This window comes from Schistocerca gregaria, chromosome 2 (assembly GCF_023897955.1).
Source record: "Schistocerca gregaria isolate iqSchGreg1 chromosome 2, iqSchGreg1.2, whole genome shotgun sequence".
Lineage (NCBI taxonomy): Eukaryota > Metazoa > Arthropoda > Insecta > Orthoptera > Acrididae > Schistocerca > Schistocerca gregaria.
Genome location: NC_064921.1, coordinates 760,523,224 through 760,543,507, shown reverse-complemented (window position 1 = coordinate 760,543,507; position 20,284 = coordinate 760,523,224). Strand labels below are relative to the sequence as shown.

General features: G+C 40.9%; 1 protein-coding gene across 2 annotated transcripts in view; it reads left to right on the top strand.

Moving 5' to 3' along the window:
* LOC126334970 (tuberin) overlaps positions 1-20,284 on the top strand; it is a 315,576-nt gene that overhangs the window by 259,268 nt on the left and 36,024 nt on the right. For both annotated transcript variants that reach the window (XM_049997757.1, XM_049997758.1), the window contains exons 26-27: positions 1,322-1,461; positions 11,386-11,567. In XM_049997757.1, coding sequence (XP_049853714.1) covers positions 1,322-1,461; positions 11,386-11,567 — 322 coding nt within the window. The remainder of the gene's footprint in view (positions 1-1,321; positions 1,462-11,385; positions 11,568-20,284) is intronic.

Sequence of the window (20,284 nt, the reverse complement as noted above, 5' to 3'; positions counted from 1 at the left end):
GGAAAGCTGGTGTTCCTTTTAGGAAACACTATTGAGAAAATTTAAAGAACCAGCATTTGAAGCTGACTGCCAAATGATTCTGCTGCTGCCGACACACGTCGCGCGTAAGGACAATGCAGATAAGATATGAGACATTAGGACTCATATGTGGAGGCATACAGACAGTATTTTTTCTCTCAATCTATTTGTGAGTGGAACAAGGGGGAAATGACAACTAGTGGTACAGGGTACCCTCCGCCACGCACCTTACAGTGGCTTGCAGAGTATTTATTTAGATGTGAAAATTAGCATTACCTTCAGTAGTAGCGCAGTGTGTAGCTCACCGGATTCATATTTGTCTGGGCATATTGATTTAGGATTTCTGTGATTTTCCTAAATTGCTTCAGGCAGATGCTGAAATGGTTCTTGTGAAAGGGTGTGGCCAACTTTTCCACCCTAAACCAATGAGACCAATGACCATGCTGTTTGGTCCCCTCCTCCAAATTAAGCAACAAACCAACACTCTATAGTAAAAATTTCAGTCATCAATTACTTTTAATTATCGTGGTTTCCAGAAAACCTAACTGCACTGTTGGGATTTGCATATTGAAAACTACAGTCTGAATAATAATACTAAATGAATTTCAGTTCAATTACTGTCTTGGAAGATTCAGACACTATGGAAACAACTACATGAAAGTTGAAAAATGAGTAGGAAAAGCAAAAATTAATTATTGGCAAGTGTGTAATCATAGCTGGTAGGGGTGGTTCCCGTTTTGCTAGTTTATAAAGTGTCTTTTTATCAGTCCATCATTATCGGTCTTGTCTATCAATGCTGCTTCCTCTACTAATTTTTATTCTTCTGTGATTTTTGTTTCAAAGTGCATTTTTTTTCTATGTGTTTCTAAGCTCAAGTTTGTGGTGGTTTTTCTTCTTCATTCTAATAGCTGTACAAGTGGTATGTTCCTTTTCGCAAAGCACTGTAGCCTTATCTTCTGTGACGATGTTTCTGGTAAATGTCTGTTATGTGTTTGCAATTACAGTTTTTAAACTTAAAAAAAAAAAAGAAACAAGTAAAGGTGATACTGCTAAATGTATTCCAGATGATTTTTACTTTTCACGTATATTTAGCAAAATATTTTATCATGCAATAAGACTGCAGAAACCAACAAAAGGATAGCTGTAATTCTGTCAGGTGACATGTGATGCACGACGATGATGATGATGATGATGATGATGATGATGATGATGAGAGTGATGATGGTGATGTACATTAATAATAGGTATGACATTAATATCGTCTTCATAATGAATTTATTACTGTCCTCCTCTCTGATTGCAGTACAAGCCTCTGTTATAGACACCTCAAAGGTTGCTCAGGAGCAACGGCAGCCACTGACAGTTGATACCATTGGCAAGCCAGGACGATCACAGACAGCAGTACCAATGTCACCACAGTTACCACATACTGCTGTTGAAAAGGTATGCAGATTGTTATAATAACTGATTTGTTGTTGTTGTCAAGTTGAAGTGAATTATCATATTTTACTTGCTGAGTACTACAGTTTAGGAAAATTTAGGTCTTTCGTGCAAGATTTTCACTATAGAAAACTTCTACAGCGTGCAGCAGAGAAAACTGCAACGATAATGTTCCAGTGTATCAATAATAATAGAAAATGAGCATCACCATCTAAATAATCACGGATGAACTAACCATTTCTTCAGACGTACTGAACTGTGCAGAACTTTGTTATCGTATAAGGCAACTGCAGCCACAGCCAGTGAAACTTGTTGAAAACAGTTTAGAAAAAGGCCTCATTGTATAAATCCGGGTTTGTGCGAGTGTGTGCCATATTTGTTATCTGAGCATGTTGTCATTGTTGAAGCATTCATTCATACTGGCTCTTTTCTGGAAACAAAGAATTTGTTTCAGGAGAAATTTTCAGGACGTTCTGTGCCAGCAAAGAGCACCATTCAGGAATTGATTGAAAAATGGTGGTATACAGGATCACTTCAAAATGCTTCCAGGAACAGACCACCACCTGTCTGCACGTCTGAATTGAAGAGGCAGGTGCAGGAGATGATGACAAGAAATCTTTATAAGTCAACAAGGAGACTGAGTTAACATGTGCATGTGAGTGAGAGGAGTTGCAGATGTGCTTTAAGGGGACTGAAATTAAAGCTGACTGGATAAGTGTTTTGCAAGAACTGAAGGAGCCTCATCTGCAGGCGAAAGTGCATATCTGTTCATGGCTGTTGAGAAGTGTTGCCAATTGTATCTTGGAGCCACTAAGACTCATCTTGAGTGACAAGGTGTGGATCCAACTGTCCAGGTACATAAATTCCCAGAACAAACTGATATTGGTGGACAGAAAACCCTCACACAATCTGCCAGGTACCCTTACATGATGAGAAGATTGGTTTCTGGTATGCCATATCTGCCACATGCGTTACGGGTCCCATATTCTTTGATACAATAATGAACAGTGGCATTTATTTTGGAATCCTAGTAGAGCACTATTCTAATGTGGCGGAAGAGGAGTGTCAGCTATATTATTTTCAGCATGATCGTGCAACATGCCACCCATCAGCTGCATCATTGTCTCATGTGCATGAGATACCAACACCAGAGAGGACAATCAGCAAAGGCTTGTGGCCTCCTCAGTCACCAGCCTTGTCCATTTCTGACTTTTACTTGTGGGGACTATTAAAAGGGTAGAGTATACTAAACAAATCCACACACAATTGAAGAATTCGAGACCAGGATCCAGGGTGTCATCAATAGCGTCACTGCACAAGAGCTGATAAGGGTCTATATGAATCTCGTCAAGTGTGATCACACGTGTGCTGAAGTTGGTGGAGGACACTTTCAGCACCTACTATGAAGCTGAGCAATCATATTCAATACATTTCATGCTCATGTGTTAATTTTACAGGCACTTTTACGTGCCACACCCTATATTTCCTCTAATCTGATTTTAGGTTCCTGTGTGATTTCCGAATTTAACTTGCTCTTAAGCCAGGTGATATGCCATTTTGGGAGAGTACTACATGAAAACCTGTGTCTAGTTTGAGGGGACCTGAAAGTTTCGAAGAGTAATTTCAGTGTGGGGACAATATTCTGAGGAGCTTGGACATATGTTCTAAGCCATGTAAACAGTCATTGGGGAACTACTGAGTGCTGGTTTCAATGTGTTAAGGATTTTCAGTGAGGAGCATGGCTTAAAACAAGATTTTTAGCAGTTTGGTTTAAAAATACTGCAGCATGGAACATTCCTGTGTGAATATGGGACCTAGGCATTTCCAGTATTGAAAGCACACTCTGATATGCAACGAAAAGAGGTTCAAACCACTTAAGTAGGAAGCAGGTATCACTAGACAAAGCGTAGCTGACTAGTCTCCACTAGCACAGAGGAGTGTGTGTCATAAGCAGGTGTAATATCCTCAAAAGCAAACATAGAATTATTTAATGTACATATCACAGAATAGAAAGTTATGAATTCCCACATCAGTTTTAATACTGAAAGTGTACAGATTATTAGATAAATAGATAAATAGTATCTGATATCATTTTATTTGCATTTGAGTGAAATATTTTATCAAACCTTTTTCTTTTTTAATCGTTGGATGAGTGATTCAAAAGCTGTGTTATTAAATTGTAATGTAATGTAAGTTACATCAGTAGGATAGCCTAGCATAGTAGGGAAGAGACAACAGCAGCAGCCAATCAGATGTCAGCTGTCGGAAGTAGGGGGGGGGGGGGGGGGGCTTCTGTCTTATGAGGAGCTCTGTCTTCACGACATAAGATTATAAAGTTGGTGTTTAACTTGAAACCTATCCAGCAAGCATTGTGACTTAAATTATTTCATAATTCCATTTCACTCCACAAGTAATTATTCTGTACATGAGGTCATAGAGGAACTTCAAAAACTTTTATAGGGAAATGTGTTGATGTACATTGTGGGATTAACAGTTTGATCATTTATTTACAAATTGTGATGGATGCTTTGAATTAGAACTTGTGAATTTGGCTGCCAGCTAGCATTGCTTAGATAACCAGTGGTACTAAACAGAGTTGTGTTTTAATCAATCAACTATTGTAATCAAAAGTAATTCCTTTACCTCCTAGCTCACTTGATAAAATCAATGCTAGCTACGTTTATTTATTTATATTGCAGTTACCAAGTCTACGAAGAGTGTTGTAACCTTGTCATTTTTTTTAAAAAAAGAAGTGTTCTTGTATTGGTGTGCAATGAATCTAGGCAACAATTGATGGGTCAACACATTTCCAGTAAAACCAATCTTGCTTTTATGTTCTCCTCCTATGATATATTTATTAACTTATTTTGTATAATAGGAAATCCAGGATGGAATAATGACAATATTATGAAAAGGATAATTGCTACTGAACATGTAGCAGACATGTTGAGTCACATAGACAGGCACAACAAAAAGTGCACCCACAGACTCCCCTCCCCCCCTTCCCCCCTTTTTCTCTGCCCTCCATTTAATTATTTCCCGACTGCACCTAGCTGTCCTACCCTCTCTCCACCTTGTCCCTGTATGCTCCTTCAAGCAACACTTTACTCCCCCCACCCCTGCCCCAGCCTCCTCCTTATCCCCAACACCTGAATTGCTTCTTCCATCATGTGCAGTTGCTCCGAGCCTGGCCTTGGCAGCAAGGGACTGTGTGTGTGTGTGTGTGTGTGTGTGTGTGTGTGTGTGTGTGTGTGTGTGATTCAGAAGAAGGCCTTCTGGCTGAAAGCTACTTGTTCAGTAGTCTCTTTGTTGTGCCTGCTTGCAACTCAACATCTTCACTATATGGTGAGTATCAATTTATTATTTTCATAATAAACTTACTTTGTGTGTCAGATAGCTGATCCTTCCATAGAAAAATGGAATAACGAACCTCATGAACTGCTTGAGGGGCATAAACACTATTAAGCACACATCTATTTCATTAATTAGTGGTATGGTAAGAAGTTCTGAAATATTAGATATAATATTCCACAACAACATTTAATTCCGCCCTGCTGTTTTATCTCAATCGTGGTGTTGTGGTCTTCTGTCCAGAGACTGGTTTGATGCAGCTCTTCAAGCTACTCTATCCTGTGCAAGCTTCTTCATCTCAAAGTACCTACTGCCACCTACATCCTTCTGAATCTGCTTAGTGTATTCATCTCTTGGTCTCCCTCTATGATTTTTACCCTCCACACTGCCCTCCAATACTAAATTGGTGATCCCTCGATGCCTCAAACTTGTCCCACCAACTGATCCCTTTTTCTAGTCAAGTTGTGCCACAAATTCCTCTTCTTCCCAATTCTACTCAGTATCTCCTCATTATTTACGTGATCTACCCATGTAATCTTCACATTCTTCTGTAGCACCACATTTTGAAAGCTTCTGTTCTTCTTTTGTCTAAACTATTTATCGTCCAAATTTCACTTCCATACATGGATACATTCCATACAAATACTTTCAGGAAAGGCTTGCTGAGGCTTTAAGCTATACTCAAGATAAACAAATTTCTCTCCTTCAGAAATGCTTTCCTTGCCATAGCCAGTCTACATTTTATATCCTCTCTACTTTGACCATCCTCAGTTATTCTGCTTCCCAAATACCAAAACTCATCTACTACTTCAAGTGTCCCATTTCTAATCTAATTCCCTCAGCATTGCCTGATTTAATTCTACTACATTCCATTATCCTTGTTTTGCTTTTGTTGCTGTTCATCTTACATCTTCCTTTCAAGACACTGTCCATTCCATTCAACTGCTCTTCCAGGTCTTTTGCTGTCTCTGACAGAATTACAATGTCATTGGCAAACCTCAGAGTTTTTATTCTTCTCCACGTATTTTAATTCCTACTCCAAATTTTTCTTTTGTTTGCTTTACTCCTTACTCATTATACAGGTTGAATAACATCGGGGGTAGGCTACAACCCTGTCTCACTCCCATCCCAACCACTGCTTCTCTTTTGCACCCCGTGACTCTTATATCTGCCATCTGGTTTCTGTGCAAAATGGAAATAGCCTTTCATTCCCTGTTTTTGACCCTCACTATCTTCAGAATTTGGAAGAGAGTATGCCAGTCAACATTATCAAAAGATTTCTCTGAGTCTTCAAATCCTAAAAATGCAGGTTTTCCTTTCCTTAATTTATCTTTTAAGATAAATCATAGGGTCACTATTCCCTCATGTTTTCCAACATTTCTATGAAATCCAAACTGATCTTCCACAAGGTCAGCTTCTACCAGTTTTTCCATTCATCTGTAAAGAATTTGTGTTGGTATTTTGCTTCCATGACTTACGAAACTGATAGTTCAGTAATTTTCATACCTGTAAACACCTGCTTTCCTTGTGATTGGAATTATTATATTCTTCTTGATGTCTGAGTTCTCATACACCTTACTTACCAGATGGTAGAGTTTTGTCATGGCTAGCTTTCCCAAGGCTATCAGTTGTTCTAATGGAATGTTGTCTACTTCTGGGGCCTTGTTTCGACTTAGCCATTTCAGTGCTCTGTCAGATTCTTCATGCAGTATCGTATCTCCCATTTCATCTTCATCTACATCCTCTTTCATTTCAACAATATTGCCCTGAAGTGCATCACCCTTGTATAGGTCAACTATCTACTCCTTCCACTTTTCTGCTTTCACTTCTTTGCTTAGGACCAGTTTTCCACCTGAGCTATTGGTACTGATAAAAGTGGTTCTCTTATCTCCAAAGGTATCTAATTTTTTGTAGGCAGTATCTTCTTAACCCTAGTGATATATGCTTCTACATCCTTACATTTGTCCTCTAGCCATCCCTGCTTAGCCATTTCGCACTTCCTGTCGATCTCATTTTTGAGACGTTTGTATTCGTTTTTGCCTACTTCATTTACTGAATTTTTAAATTTCTCCTTTCATCAATTAAATTCAATATCTCTTCTGCTACCCAAGGATTTCTTCTAGCCTTCATCTTTTTACCTACTTGATCCACTGCTTCCTTCATTATTTCATCTCTCAAAGCTACTCATTCTTCTTCTTCTATATTTCTTTCTGCCATCCTTGTCAGTCATTCCCTATTGCTCTCTGAAACTCTCTACATCCTTTGGTTCTTTCAGTTTATCCAGGTCCTATCTCCTTAAATTCCTACCTTTTTTCAGTTTCTTCAGTTTTAATCTACAGTTCACAGTCAATACATGTGGTCATAGTCCATATCTGCCTCTCGAAATGTCTTAGAATTTAAAACTTGGTTCCTGGATCTCTGTCTTACCATTATATAATCTATCTGAGACCTTCCGGTGTCTCCAGGCTTCCTCCACGTATAAAACCACCTTTTGTGATTCTTAAATGAAGTGTTAGCTATGATTAAGTTATGCTCTGTGCAAAATTCTACCAGACGGCTTCCTCTTTCATTCCTTACTCCCATTCCATATTCACCTATGACTTATCCTCCTCCTCCCTTTTCTACTATCAAATTCCAGTCCCCCATCTGAATAATTCTTTTATCTCATCATAAGTTTCTTCAGTCTCTTCGTCATCTGCATAGCTAGTTGGCATATAAACTTGTACTACTATGGTAGGCGTGGGCTTCATGTCTATCTTGGCTACCATAATGCGTTCACTATATTGTTTGTAGTAGCTTAGCCACACTCTTGTTTTTTTATTCATTATTAAACCCGCTCCTGCATTACCCCTATTTGATTTTGTATTTATAACCCTGTATTCACCCAGAAGCTTTGTTCCTCCTGCCACCGAACTTCACTAATCCCCATTATATGTAACTTTAATCTATCCATTTCCCTTTTTAAATTTTCTAACCTTCCTGCCCAATTAAGGTGTCTGACATTCCACACTCCAATCCATAGAATGCCAGTTTTGTTTCTCATGATGATGATGTCCTCCTGAATAGTCCCCACCCGTAGATCCAAATGGGGGACTATTTTACCTCAGGAATATTTTACCCAAGACGACACCATCATCATTTAATCATACAGTAAAGCTGCAAGCCTTCAGAAGAAATTACAGTTGTTGTTTCCCCTTGCTTTCAGCTGTTCACAGTACCAGCACAGAAAAGCCCTTTTTGGTTAATGTTACCATGCCAGACCAGTCAATCATCCAGACTGTTGCCCCTGCTACTACTGAAAAGGCTGCTGCCCCTCTTCAAGAACAACATGTTTGTCTGGCCTCTTACCAGACACCCCTCTGTTGCGGTTGCACCTATAGTACTGCTATCTGTATTGCAGAGACATGCAAGCCTCCCCACCAATGGCAAGGTCCATGGTTCATCACATAGTGTTAAAATTACAAAAATACTACAAAATTGTAAATTTTGTTAAATCCGATATTATTATTATCAGATGGTTTACTATCCACACTTTTGGTTGTAAGTTTCTGGTTCTGGTTGTTGTTGTTGTTGTTGTTGTTGTTGGTGGTGGTGGTGGTCGTCATCATCATCATCATCATCTTCTTCTTCTTCTTCTTCTTCTTCTTCTTTTTCAGTATAAAGATTGGTTTGATGCAGCTTTCCTTGTCAGTCTACCCTGTGCAAGCCTCTTCATCTCTGCATAACTATTGCAACCTAAATCCACTTGACTCTGCTTACAGTCAAGCCTGGGTCTCTCCTGCCTGCTTCATAATTTGAATTATTACATTCTTCTTAAAGTGTGATGGTATTTCTCCTGTCTCATATCTTACATGCCAGTTTGAATAGTTTTGTCATGGTATGTCCTCCCAAGATCTCAACAATTCTGAGGGAAAATAATTTACTGTTTCAATCCAATGCCTTGTTTTTACCTAGGTCTTTCAGTACTTTGTCAAACTTTCCTTGCATTATAATTGTCCCATTTTCTCTTCATTTACCACCTCTTTTCTTCCTATAACATTGTCTTCAATTTCGTTTCATTTTTCTAGTGTTTCATATATCTCTTTCACTTCGCACCTCCTTGCTTGCCATCTTGGTGTATTGATATTCATATTGCTTCTTCTCTTCTCTCAAAAGATTTCTTTACTTACCCTATATGTAGCATTTTTATTTCCTGTAGTCATGCATGCTCCTACAGTTTTGCATTTTTCATCTAGCGTTTCCTGCTTTTCCACTTTCTATCAGTCTCATTTTTTAGACCTCTCTCCTCACTTTTAACCTGCTTAATTTGTTGCATTTTTTTCTTGTCGTCAGTTAAATTTAATATCTCATATGTTATCCAATGATTTCAGGTGGACCATGTGTTTCTGACCTTCTGCATCCTTCACTATTTCATCTTTCTATCACATTCCTTTCCCCATTTTAGTCAACAGTAATTTTATTTTTGAGCTCTTGACAACTTTGGTTCTTTTAACTTATTCAGGTCCCATCTCCCTTATTACCTAACTTTCTGAAATTTCGCCAGGTTCAATCTGCTCATCATAACCAATAAAATACACTCCGAGAACACATCTACTCTTCAAAATCTTGTTTTGAAATCTGTGTCTACCACCATATAATCTATCTTAAACCTTCCACTGTCATCAACTCTGTCCACATTTACAAACTACTTTCACAATTCTTAAACAGAGTGTTTGCAACAGTTAAATTGTGCTCTATGACATTCTTTTCTGTGCTACCCTTTTCATTTTTTTACATCCTTGTTCTCCATATATTTTTCCTTCTCTTCTTTTTCCTACTATTGAATTCCAGTCCCTACCAGCACTAAAATTTTGTCTTCCTTAACTAACTGATTAATTTCTTTTATTCCAGCATACATTTTACAATCTCATCTGCAGAACTAGTAGGCATATTCACTTGTCCTACTGTGGTGAATCTTGGCTTTGTGTATATCTGGCTATAATAAGACATTGACTGTGCTGTTCACAGTAGATCTGCATTACATTTATTTGATTTTGTGTTGACAACCCTGTACTCTTATGGCTAGATTTCCTGTTCTTCAAGCCAATCGACTTCATTAAGTCCCACTGCACACAGTTTCAGCCTGTCCACTTTGCTCTTCAAATTCTTGAACCTACCTGGCAAATTTTTCTGATAACATCATCTTGATTAGTCCCTGCCTGGAAATCGGAATGGTGGACTATTTCACCTCTTGAACATTTTACCCAAGAGCATGCCATTGTCATAAATCAATATACTGAGTGGTGCTGTATCCCCTCGGAAAATATGATGGCTATAATTTCCCCTTGCTTCCACTGTTTGCAGTGCCATCATTTCAGGGCCATTTTGGTTAATGTTAAAGGGCCAGATCAATCACTCATACCATGGAAATTGGTTATTCTCTTCTACATCCAACATGAACCTGTTGTTTTGGTGCAAAAAGTGTAGGAAATGCTGTTACCCATGTGTCCAGAGATGGACCTATTATGTCTTGGAAGAAACATTAGGTTTGTGGACCACTAATTCAAGGGCTTCTTTTCAGATGCCTCTGTAAAAATGTTGGCTTCCAGTGGTGATAACAGGCAGCCCATTGCTGTTGCATTGGTCTGCTTGTAGTAATTTCTGCCAAACAGGAAGTAGGTTGATGTGAGAATGAATTCAAAGAATTTCATTAGTGATGGACTGAAGTTCCCTCGTATGAGATTGTTTGTCCTTTAGTTACAATCTAATGGGTAGGGGGGGGGGGGGGGGGGGGGGGGAGCGCACTACTCCCTGTCAGATCTCACTATGGGGGTATTCTTGGCCTATCAGAGGGTTGTGTACCACACAAAAGGCACTGAATTCCTTATGTTGTGCTGGCATTTGGCAGTAAAGGGGCTGAGCATTGCTATTGGGTGTTTTGCTCTCTCATATATTGGTGCATTGATGTTGCTGAAGTTGGCATTCCTTCTTTATGGTCTTCAATCTCAGAGGTGCAGCTGCTGTTCATATGGTTGGTAGAACTGTTTTCTGTTCTGTAGGAATCATTCTCTAGTAGGCTGTACCTTTTCTGCTTCTATACTTCGAACTGTTGTAAGATTGTAGTATTTCCATTGCCTGCTCGAAGGGTGATTCTCCAAGTCTTCTCCTTGGAGGCATGTTAAGTGCTCTCCTCTCCCCTGTGCAGAAGATTGGTTTCAGTGGAAAAACCATTGTAAATGTATAGCATGTTTCATGTTATCTCCGTATGTGTCCCATGGAACAGTAACAACTACCTATTCCACTTAACTGATAAAATCAGCTATCAGAAGTGTCGTCAGTGTTGGTGTAATATTTAGGCTTTTTCTGATTGGAGATAAGGTTGCAGGGTCAACTTAGAATCCATATGCATATCAGAAACTTCTATCCCCTACTTGTCTATGAAAAAGATTTTTCACTTATCAGAAGTAACCCCAAAAAAAGTCTGTAAATCCCTACACTTTTTCCCTGTTCTTAAGCATTATAAAAAAGTATGTCATGTTGCTGTCTGAATACAGATATAATTTTAATATCTTTATCCTTCATTACAATGTTTCACAGGTAGGACACACAAAGGAGGAACTATCAAGGCCTGATTCTTTGCCGCCTCTGAAACGGGATCGTGTGCACACAATTTCAGTGATGTCACCAGTTAGAAAGCCACGAAGCAACTGGGGAATGGCAGCAGTGCGTGATACATCACCACGAGGAAGAGAGGCACCACGCTCGGGAATCAGTCCCAGGTAAGAACAAACTTTAGTATAAGAGGTTTATGAATGTACATAATTGCAGTCTACAAGAAATCAGTGCAATTAAAGGCGAATGTCAGCAAGACAGATAATGAGAGGGAACAAAGTATTTTTCCTATTATTGTATTCTAGTCCCTAACAGAACTAAAATGTTGTGTTCCTAAACTAACTGATTAATTTCTTTTACTCCAGCATACATTTTTAAATCTCTTCATCTGCAGAGCTAGTAGGCATATTCATTTCTACTACTTTGGTGAATCTTGACTTTGTGTATGTCTGGGTATGGTAAAGCATTAACTGTGCTGTTCATACTGAGTGTTAAGAGTGGTGCCTAACAGAATTTTACTCAAGTTTCAGAATGATGAGTATTGAATGACCCAAAATAATAGGAGGTCTGAAAGGAGAGATCAGCATTCCATATTAACTAGCAAAATAATTAAACCATTTCTGGTTTATCAGAGTCATTTTGTTTACAATGTTGTAGCCTGCTGAGTATTAGCTAGTGTACATGTCATTCTCGTGTCTGAGATTTGAATATAAAACTGGAACTAACAATAGAAAAAATGATCCAGCAATTGAAGTAAAGCTAGTTAAAATTACATCACTTTCAAATTTTTTAGTACCATTCTACATCTTCATCACTACCCTGCATTTCATAATTAAGTGCTTGTCACCTGATATGTCTCTGTCCTGCACAGTCGGTGGCTGCTCTACACTGTTTTACTCCACCTTAGAGTATGCATCACTTTGGCCGTCTCTGGAAGGTTCCGTACTCTGCTACTATACCTAAATAAGTGGAACACTGTGGAAACCCTGTCAGTCAGTGATTTTAGCTCATGGTGGTGGTGGAGAAAGCTATTGAAAGCATATGTGTAACATGTTGATTCTGCAGAATAACATGCTCCTCTTTTAACCACTGAGGTCAGTGAAGAATATTAATGGAAATTGGAAATATTGTTTAAGTAGTTGTCAAGTGTGGAACATCCCATTGTGTGCACTCTGGTGTGTCATGTGTGCAGGGATGTTTGAAAGATGTCACAGAACATCAACAAGGTGTGATGGCAAGTGAGCATCTCCACCTGCTAGGAAGGGCCACTTACGCTCACACTTTGGCGTTGTGATTTGACATTGCCTTGGCAGTCATGGAGCTGAGGGTGTGGCCAGTAATCTCAATGCTATGACAGTTGAAGATTATATGAGAACTGTCTTTATGTAATATCATATCAGCACATCAGTATATGTTGCAATCTGGTTTGAATTACAAGTTAAGAGAGACTTGTTTCACCCAAAATGGGAAATAAGGCTGTACAGTGGAAACGATTCACTTATAATATGGAATATTTATCACAAAAATGTCTGTCATTTTAGTAGCTCAAATAGATTGGAGCTATCTTTTGGCACCCTACCTTTTGGGAAGGTGAAGAGGTCCATTGTCAAGAGGTCCACAACAGAGAATAACTTCAAGAATGGTGACTGCATAATATTTGTAAGGTAAAAGTTGGGACATAAATCAGCCAACTGACAGAGTATGGAGTGGACTACAAGTTTAACTATGACATCTCTGCTCTGAACTCCGACTTCCCTCATGTTGCCTCTTTTCAGGGAGCAATCATCTATGCCCCCATGGCATGCACTCTGACCTCAGATCTGTCTCAATTTAGCCTTTGGACAAGAAGATTCAGTTGACCACTTGGCTGTTGCCAATGCATGTCCAGGCTCGGAAGTGGTATACACTGATAACTCAACGATCAATGGCCGAACCATTTTTGTGTCCACACATGAAAGGTGCTGTGAACTACACTCCTTGCTGAATGGATGCAGTGTCTTCACTGTTGAATTGGTGGCAGTCGAACAAGCTCTTTGCCATGCTCGTTCTTATACTGACAAGATGCTTCTAATCTGCAGCGACTTCCTGAGCAGCCTTCAGGCTATTAGACCAGTGCTACCCTTTCACCCCTTAGGCACGACTATCCAGAATCTTCTGTCCAACACAACCACCAATATTTCAACAGGTTCACATCGTATCATTTTCAAGGCACAAATGCAGTGTGATAGCTTTGTGCAAGGATATTAGAAACCTCAATGGGCAGAGCATATGTGGAAAGATAAAAACTGTGTGTGGCTACAAGCGTGTGCGTGCGCGCCAACACACACGCACACACACACACACGCACACACGCACACACGCACACACGCACACACACACACACACACACACACACACACACACACACACACACACACACACACACACACACACACACACACACTGTAAACATGAGTGCCATCACATAAACAAAGTCAGAGGTTATCAGTAATGAATATTAATAACCAGTGGGTGAGTGAGTTTGCATTAACTCTGTCCCTCTGTTATTTGACCAGGTAGAGAGAACAATTCCCCACAGAATTTGAGGAAAAACCACCATCTCTATTAAACAAGGTCACTTGCTAATTTGAACTCGTCCACTTTCTTAATAACACTATCCTAGTAGCTGGAAGTGCATGCCAGGTTCCCCATGTTGTTTGTATTCCGTAGGGTGACTGGTGCCAAGACAGTGTTCTGCAACAGCAAATTTGCTTGACCATTGTAAATGTAACACTTACACTCAGTACACCGGTTCTTCTTGGTCCTAGTAGCCTGACCAATATACGCTTGTGTGCAAACAGTAAGGACAAAAGTAACTTTCTACTGCTAATTAACACAGCTCAATGAAACTTGGTCTTTATGTAGAAACAGATGCTGCTATATAGTACAGAAGGTAACTGAAAGAAATATGCACTGAGATGAACAGAAATGACACTTTCATTCAAAGACAATAATTACACTAAAATCACTGCAATGTATGACAGTCATTTCCTTCAGCAGTGCAGTTACAACTGCTGGATTGTCATTGGTACATGTGGACGTGCTGTAATATTTGTGTCCAATGCGTCCTACACATGTACAATGGAATTTAAGTTGGGGGAAAGGACAGACCAGTCCATTCAGTGAGTATCCTCTGATTTCAAGAGGTGCTCAACCTGTGCAATTCAATGCAGTCATGCATTGTCACCCATAAAAATGAAGTCTGGACTTCTAATAATTTCCGGGTATGCAGCCGGATCCCGTCGACATTCTGCCACGATATTTCGGCCCAGAGACGTCCGGCCATCATCAGGTGAGTACACAACTACTGAAGAGCCCAGGTGCAGTCGCGGTATTTATACCGATTCTCGCGCACGTGTTGACATGCGCGGCATAGCCGAGTTGTACGTGCTGCCCTCGGTGGTGAAAGTAAAAGATCATCTAGTCATTGAGTATCGAATGACGCTGTCTATTCCGCTGTGAATGTATAACTTTAATAACAGGATTCCAAGTTTTATCCAGTTGAAAGCCGTTGTCACGATTTATAAGATTATCGGCAAGACGTATTTCCACAGATTCCTTGATTACGGAATCCCAAAATCCGGAAACCGGAGCTAAAATTTTTGTTCCATTGTATTCCATTGAATGTCCCAATGAAATACAGTGCTCTGCTACTGCCGATTTTGACGGTTGCCGCAGACGGGTGTATCTTTCATGTTCTGTACACCGTTCATGGACAGTTCTTGTCGTCTGGCCAATATATGCAGAGCCACATTCACAGGGAATTTTGTAGACGCCTGCTTTCTTCAGTTGTAAATCGTCTTTAACGGATCCAACCAGGGCCCGGTTCTTTGCTGGTGGACGGAAGATAACCTTGATTTTATTCTTCTTCAGTAATCGGCCTATTTTCGACGACACATTCCCGGCGTATGGGAGAAACGCAGTTGATTTAAAGTCGTCATCAGCGTCCTCAGTGCGCTGCTTCTTGTTATGACAGTTGCGCATGGCCTTTCTTATTTGGCGTGAAGTGTAGCCATTCTCTTTAAAAACCTTCTCCAAGTGTTCTAATTCTGCGTGGAGGTTTTCATCGTCCGATATTACATGCGCTCGATGTATTAAGGTACTGAGAACGCCGGCTGTTTGTGCTGGGTGGTGGCAGCTTGACGCCTGGAGATACAGATCTGTGTGAGTCGGTTTCCTGTACACAGAATGTCCTAATGACCCATCATTTTTACGGCATACTAGCACGTCTAGAAATGGTAAAGTGCCATCTTTTTCAATCTCCATCGTGAATTTGATGTTCTCATGTAAAGAGTTTAAATGATGAAGGAATTTCTCCAGTTCCTGTCTGCCATGAGGCCATACAACAAAAGTATCATCTACGTACCGCCAGAAGACCGTAGGCTTTAAGACAGCAGACTCAAGTGCTTTCTCCTCAAAGTCCTCCATAAAGAGATTAGCTACCACAGGGGACAAAGGGCTCCCCATGGCGACGCCGTCTGTTTGTTCAAAGAATTCGTCATTGAATAGAAAGTACGTTGAGGAGAGTATATGTTCAAACAAGGCCGTCATTTCTGCACTGAATAAGTTACCAATAAGATGTAACGATTCCATTAAAGGCACTTTGGTAAATAGTGAGACCACATCAAAGCTGACTAATAAATCCGAACTGCTAAGCTTAACTTCCTTCAAGCGACTGACAAAATCCTCGGAATTACGTATATGGTGGCAACACTTACCCACATACGGCTTTAGTAGTGAGGCCAGATATTTTGCTGTAGAATAGGTGGCAGCACCAATATTACTCACTATTAATCGTAGTGGGGCACCATCCTTGTGTATCTTGGGAAGACCGTAGAGTCTTGGTGGTACTGCATTGTGTGGTCTCAATCTCTTGATAATTTGTTCAGGTAGAGAACAGTCGTTCAAAAGGGTAGCAGTTTTCCTTGATATTCGACTTGTTGGGTCCTTTTCAATTCTGCGGTACGTGGAATCATTTAGCTGACAATATATCTTCTCGTTGTAGGCTTCCCTTGTCAGAAGAACTGTGGCGTTACCCTTATCCGCAGGCAGTACGACTGTGCTAGTATCTTCTCTGAGGCTGCGGAGAGCAGCTCTTTCAGCTGGCGAGATGTTACTCCGTTGTGGCGCACATTTCAACAACGTTCGGCAAGATTCACGTCGAATTTCGTCTGCATTATCCGCAGGGAGACGTCTAATAGCTTCCTCAATGGAACTGATGAAATCCGTTAAAGGCAGTGAAACAGGAGTAGGGGCGAAGTTTAAACCTTTCGCAAGCACTGACATCGTCGCATCGTCAAACGATTTCTCCGTAAGGTTCACCACGGATCGTCCAGAGATAGCTTCTTGCGGCTTTCGTGTTACGAGTTGGCTAAACTTCGCACTTTGCCTGTTCGTACTGTTCCTGTGAGCCCAGTCTGCCTTGGCCCAAGATACACCGTCAATCCAGTCCCAGCTAAGGGAAGAACATCTTGCTGCAATCTTCAGATGTAAATAATATAAATTCCTGGCAACAGTGTCTAACTCACGACGCGTATAACGGATTCGTTCTCTTAATAAAGCCAGACTCGCCTTGCGTTTTATATTGTTGGCGGCCACACTATTAATAAAATGAACAACTCTGGCGAAAGTTGGAATCAAGTTATTGTTTCTACATTTCAGTAAAAAATTTAGTGAACACAGCAACCTGGCTCTTTTCTCGCGTAATTTATCCAGTACGTGGATATCCTGAACCATCTCCTCCCCGTAAAGGTATTTGATGTGACTTCTGAAATTTTCCCGGCGTATTTGTTCTTCTAATAATTTCCGGGTATGCAGCCGGATCCCGTCGACATTCTGCCACGATATTTCGGCCCAGAGACGTCCGGCCATCATCAGGTGAGTACACAACTACTGAAGAGCCCAGGTGCAGTCGCGGTATTTATACCGATTCTCGCGCACGTGTTGACATGCGCGGCATAGCCGAGTTGTACGTGCTGCCCTCGGTGGTGAAAGTAAAAGATCATCTAGTCATTGAGTATCGAATGACGCTGTCTATTCCGCTGTGAATGTATAACTTTAATAACAGGATTCCAAGTTTTATCCAGTTGAAAGCCGTTGTCACGATTTATAAGATTATCGGCAAGACGTATTTCCACAGATTCCTTGATTACGGAATCCCAAAATCCGGAAACCGGAGCTAAAATTTTTGTTCCATTGTATTCCATTGAATGTCCCAATGAAATACAGTGCTCTGCTACTGCCGATTTTGACGGTTGCCGCAGACGGGTGTATCTTTCATGTTCTGTACACCGTTCATGGACAGTTCTTGTCGTCTGGCCAATATATGCAGAGCCACATTCACAGGGAATTTTGTAGACGCCTGCTTTCTTCAGTTGTAAATCGTCTTTAACGGATCCAACCAGGGCCCGGTTCTTTGCTGGTGGACGGAAGATAACCTTGATTTTATTCTTCTTCAGTAATCGGCCTATTTTCGACGACACATTCCCGGCGTATGGGAGAAACGCAGTTGATTTAAAGTCGTCATCAGCGTCCTCAGTGCGCTGCTTCTTGTTATGACAGTTGCGCATGGCCTTTCTTATTTGGCGTGAAGTGTAGCCATTCTCTTTAAAAACCTTCTCCAAGTGTTCTAATTCTGCGTGGAGGTTTTCATCGTCCGATATTACATGCGCTCGATGTATTAAGGTACTGAGAACGCCGGCTGTTTGTGCTGGGTGGTGGCAGCTTGACGCCTGGAGATACAGATCTGTGTGAGTCGGTTTCCTGTACACAGAATGTCCTAATGACCCATCATTTTTACGGCATACTAGCACGTCTAGAAATGGTAAAGTGCCATCTTTTTCAATCTCCATCGTGAATTTGATGTTCTCATGTAAAGAGTTTAAATGATGAAGGAATTTCTCCAGTTCCTGTCTGCCATGAGGCCATACAACAAAAGTATCATCTACGTACCGCCAGAAGACCGTAGGCTTTAAGACAGCAGACTCAAGTGCTTTCTCCTCAAAGTCCTCCATAAAGAGATTAGCTACCACAGGGGACAAAGGGCTCCCCATGGCGACGCCGTCTGTTTGTTCAAAGAATTCGTCATTGAATAGAAAGTACGTTGAGGAGAGTATATGTTCAAACAAGGCCGTCATTTCTGCACTGAATAAGTTACCAATAAGATGTAACGATTCCATTAAAGGCACTTTGGTAAATAGTGAGACCACATCAAAGCTGACTAATAAATCCGAACTGCTAAGCTTAACTTCCTTCAAGCGACTGACAAAATCCTCGGAATTACGTATATGGTGGCAACACTTACCCACATACGGCTTTAGTAGTGAGGCCAGATATTTTGCTGTAGAATAGGTGGCAGCACCAATATTACTCACTATTAATCGTAGTGGGGCACCATCCTTGTGTATCTTGGGAAGACCGTAGAGTCTTGGTGGTACTGCATTGTGTGGTCTCAATCTCTTGATAATTTGTTCAGGTAGAGAACAGTCGTTCAAAAGGGTAGCAGTTTTCCTTGATATTCGACTTGTTGGGTCCTTTTCAATTCTGCGGTACGTGGAATCATTTAGCTGACAATATATCTTCTCGTTGTAGGCTTCCCTTGTCAGAAGAACTGTGGCGTTACCCTTATCCGCAGGCAGTACGACTGTGCTAGTATCTTCTCTGAGGCTGCGGAGAGCAGCTCTTTCAGCTGGCGAGATGTTACTCCGTTGTGGCGCACATTTCAACAACGTTCGGCAAGATTCACGTCGAATTTCGTCTGCATTATCCGCAGGGAGACGTCTAATAGCTTCCTCAATGGAACTGATGAAATCCGTTAAAGGCAGTGAAACAGGAGTAGGGGCGAAGTTTAAACCTTTCGCAAGCACTGACATCGTCGCATCGTCAAACGATTTCTCCGTAAGGTTCACCACGGATCGTCCAGAGATAGCTTCTTGCGGCTTTCGTGTTACGAGTTGGCTAAACTTCGCACTTTGCCTGTTCGTACTGTTCCTGTGAGCCCAGTCTGCCTTGGCCCAAGATACACCGTCAATCCAGTCCCAGCTAAGGGAAGAACATCTTGCTGCAATCTTCAGATGTAAATAATATAAATTCCTGGCAACAGTGTCTAACTCACGACGCGTATAACGGATTCGTTCTCTTAATAAAGCCAGACTCGCCTTGCGTTTTATATTGTTGGCGGCCACACTATTAATAAAATGAACAACTCTGGCGAAAGTTGGAATCAAGTTATTGTTTCTACATTTCAGTAAAAAATTTAGTGAACACAGCAACCTGGCTCTTTTCTCGCGTAATTTATCCAGTACGTGGATATCCTGAACCATCTCCTCCCCGTAAAGGTATTTGATGTGACTTCTGAAATTTTCCCGGCGTATTTGTTCTTCTAATAATTTCCGGGTATGCAGCCGGATCCCGTCGACATTCTGCCACGATATTTCGGCCCAGAGACGTCCGGCCATCATCAGGTGAGTACACAACTACTGAAGAGCCCAGGTGCAGTCGCGGTATTTATACCGATTCTCGCGCACGTGTTGACATGCGCGGCATAGCCGAGTTGTACGTGCTGCCCTCGGTGGTGAAAGTAAAAGATCATCTAGTCATTGAGTATCGAATGACGCTGTCTATTCCGCTGTGAATGTATAACTTTAATAACAGGATTCCAAGTTTTATCCAGTTGAAAGCCGTTGTCACGATTTATAAGATTATCGGCAAGACGTATTTCCACAGATTCCTTGATTACGGAATCCCAAAATCCGGAAACCGGAGCTAAAATTTTTGTTCCATTGTATTCCATTGAATGTCCCAATGAAATACAGTGCTCTGCTACTGCCGATTTTGACGGTTGCCG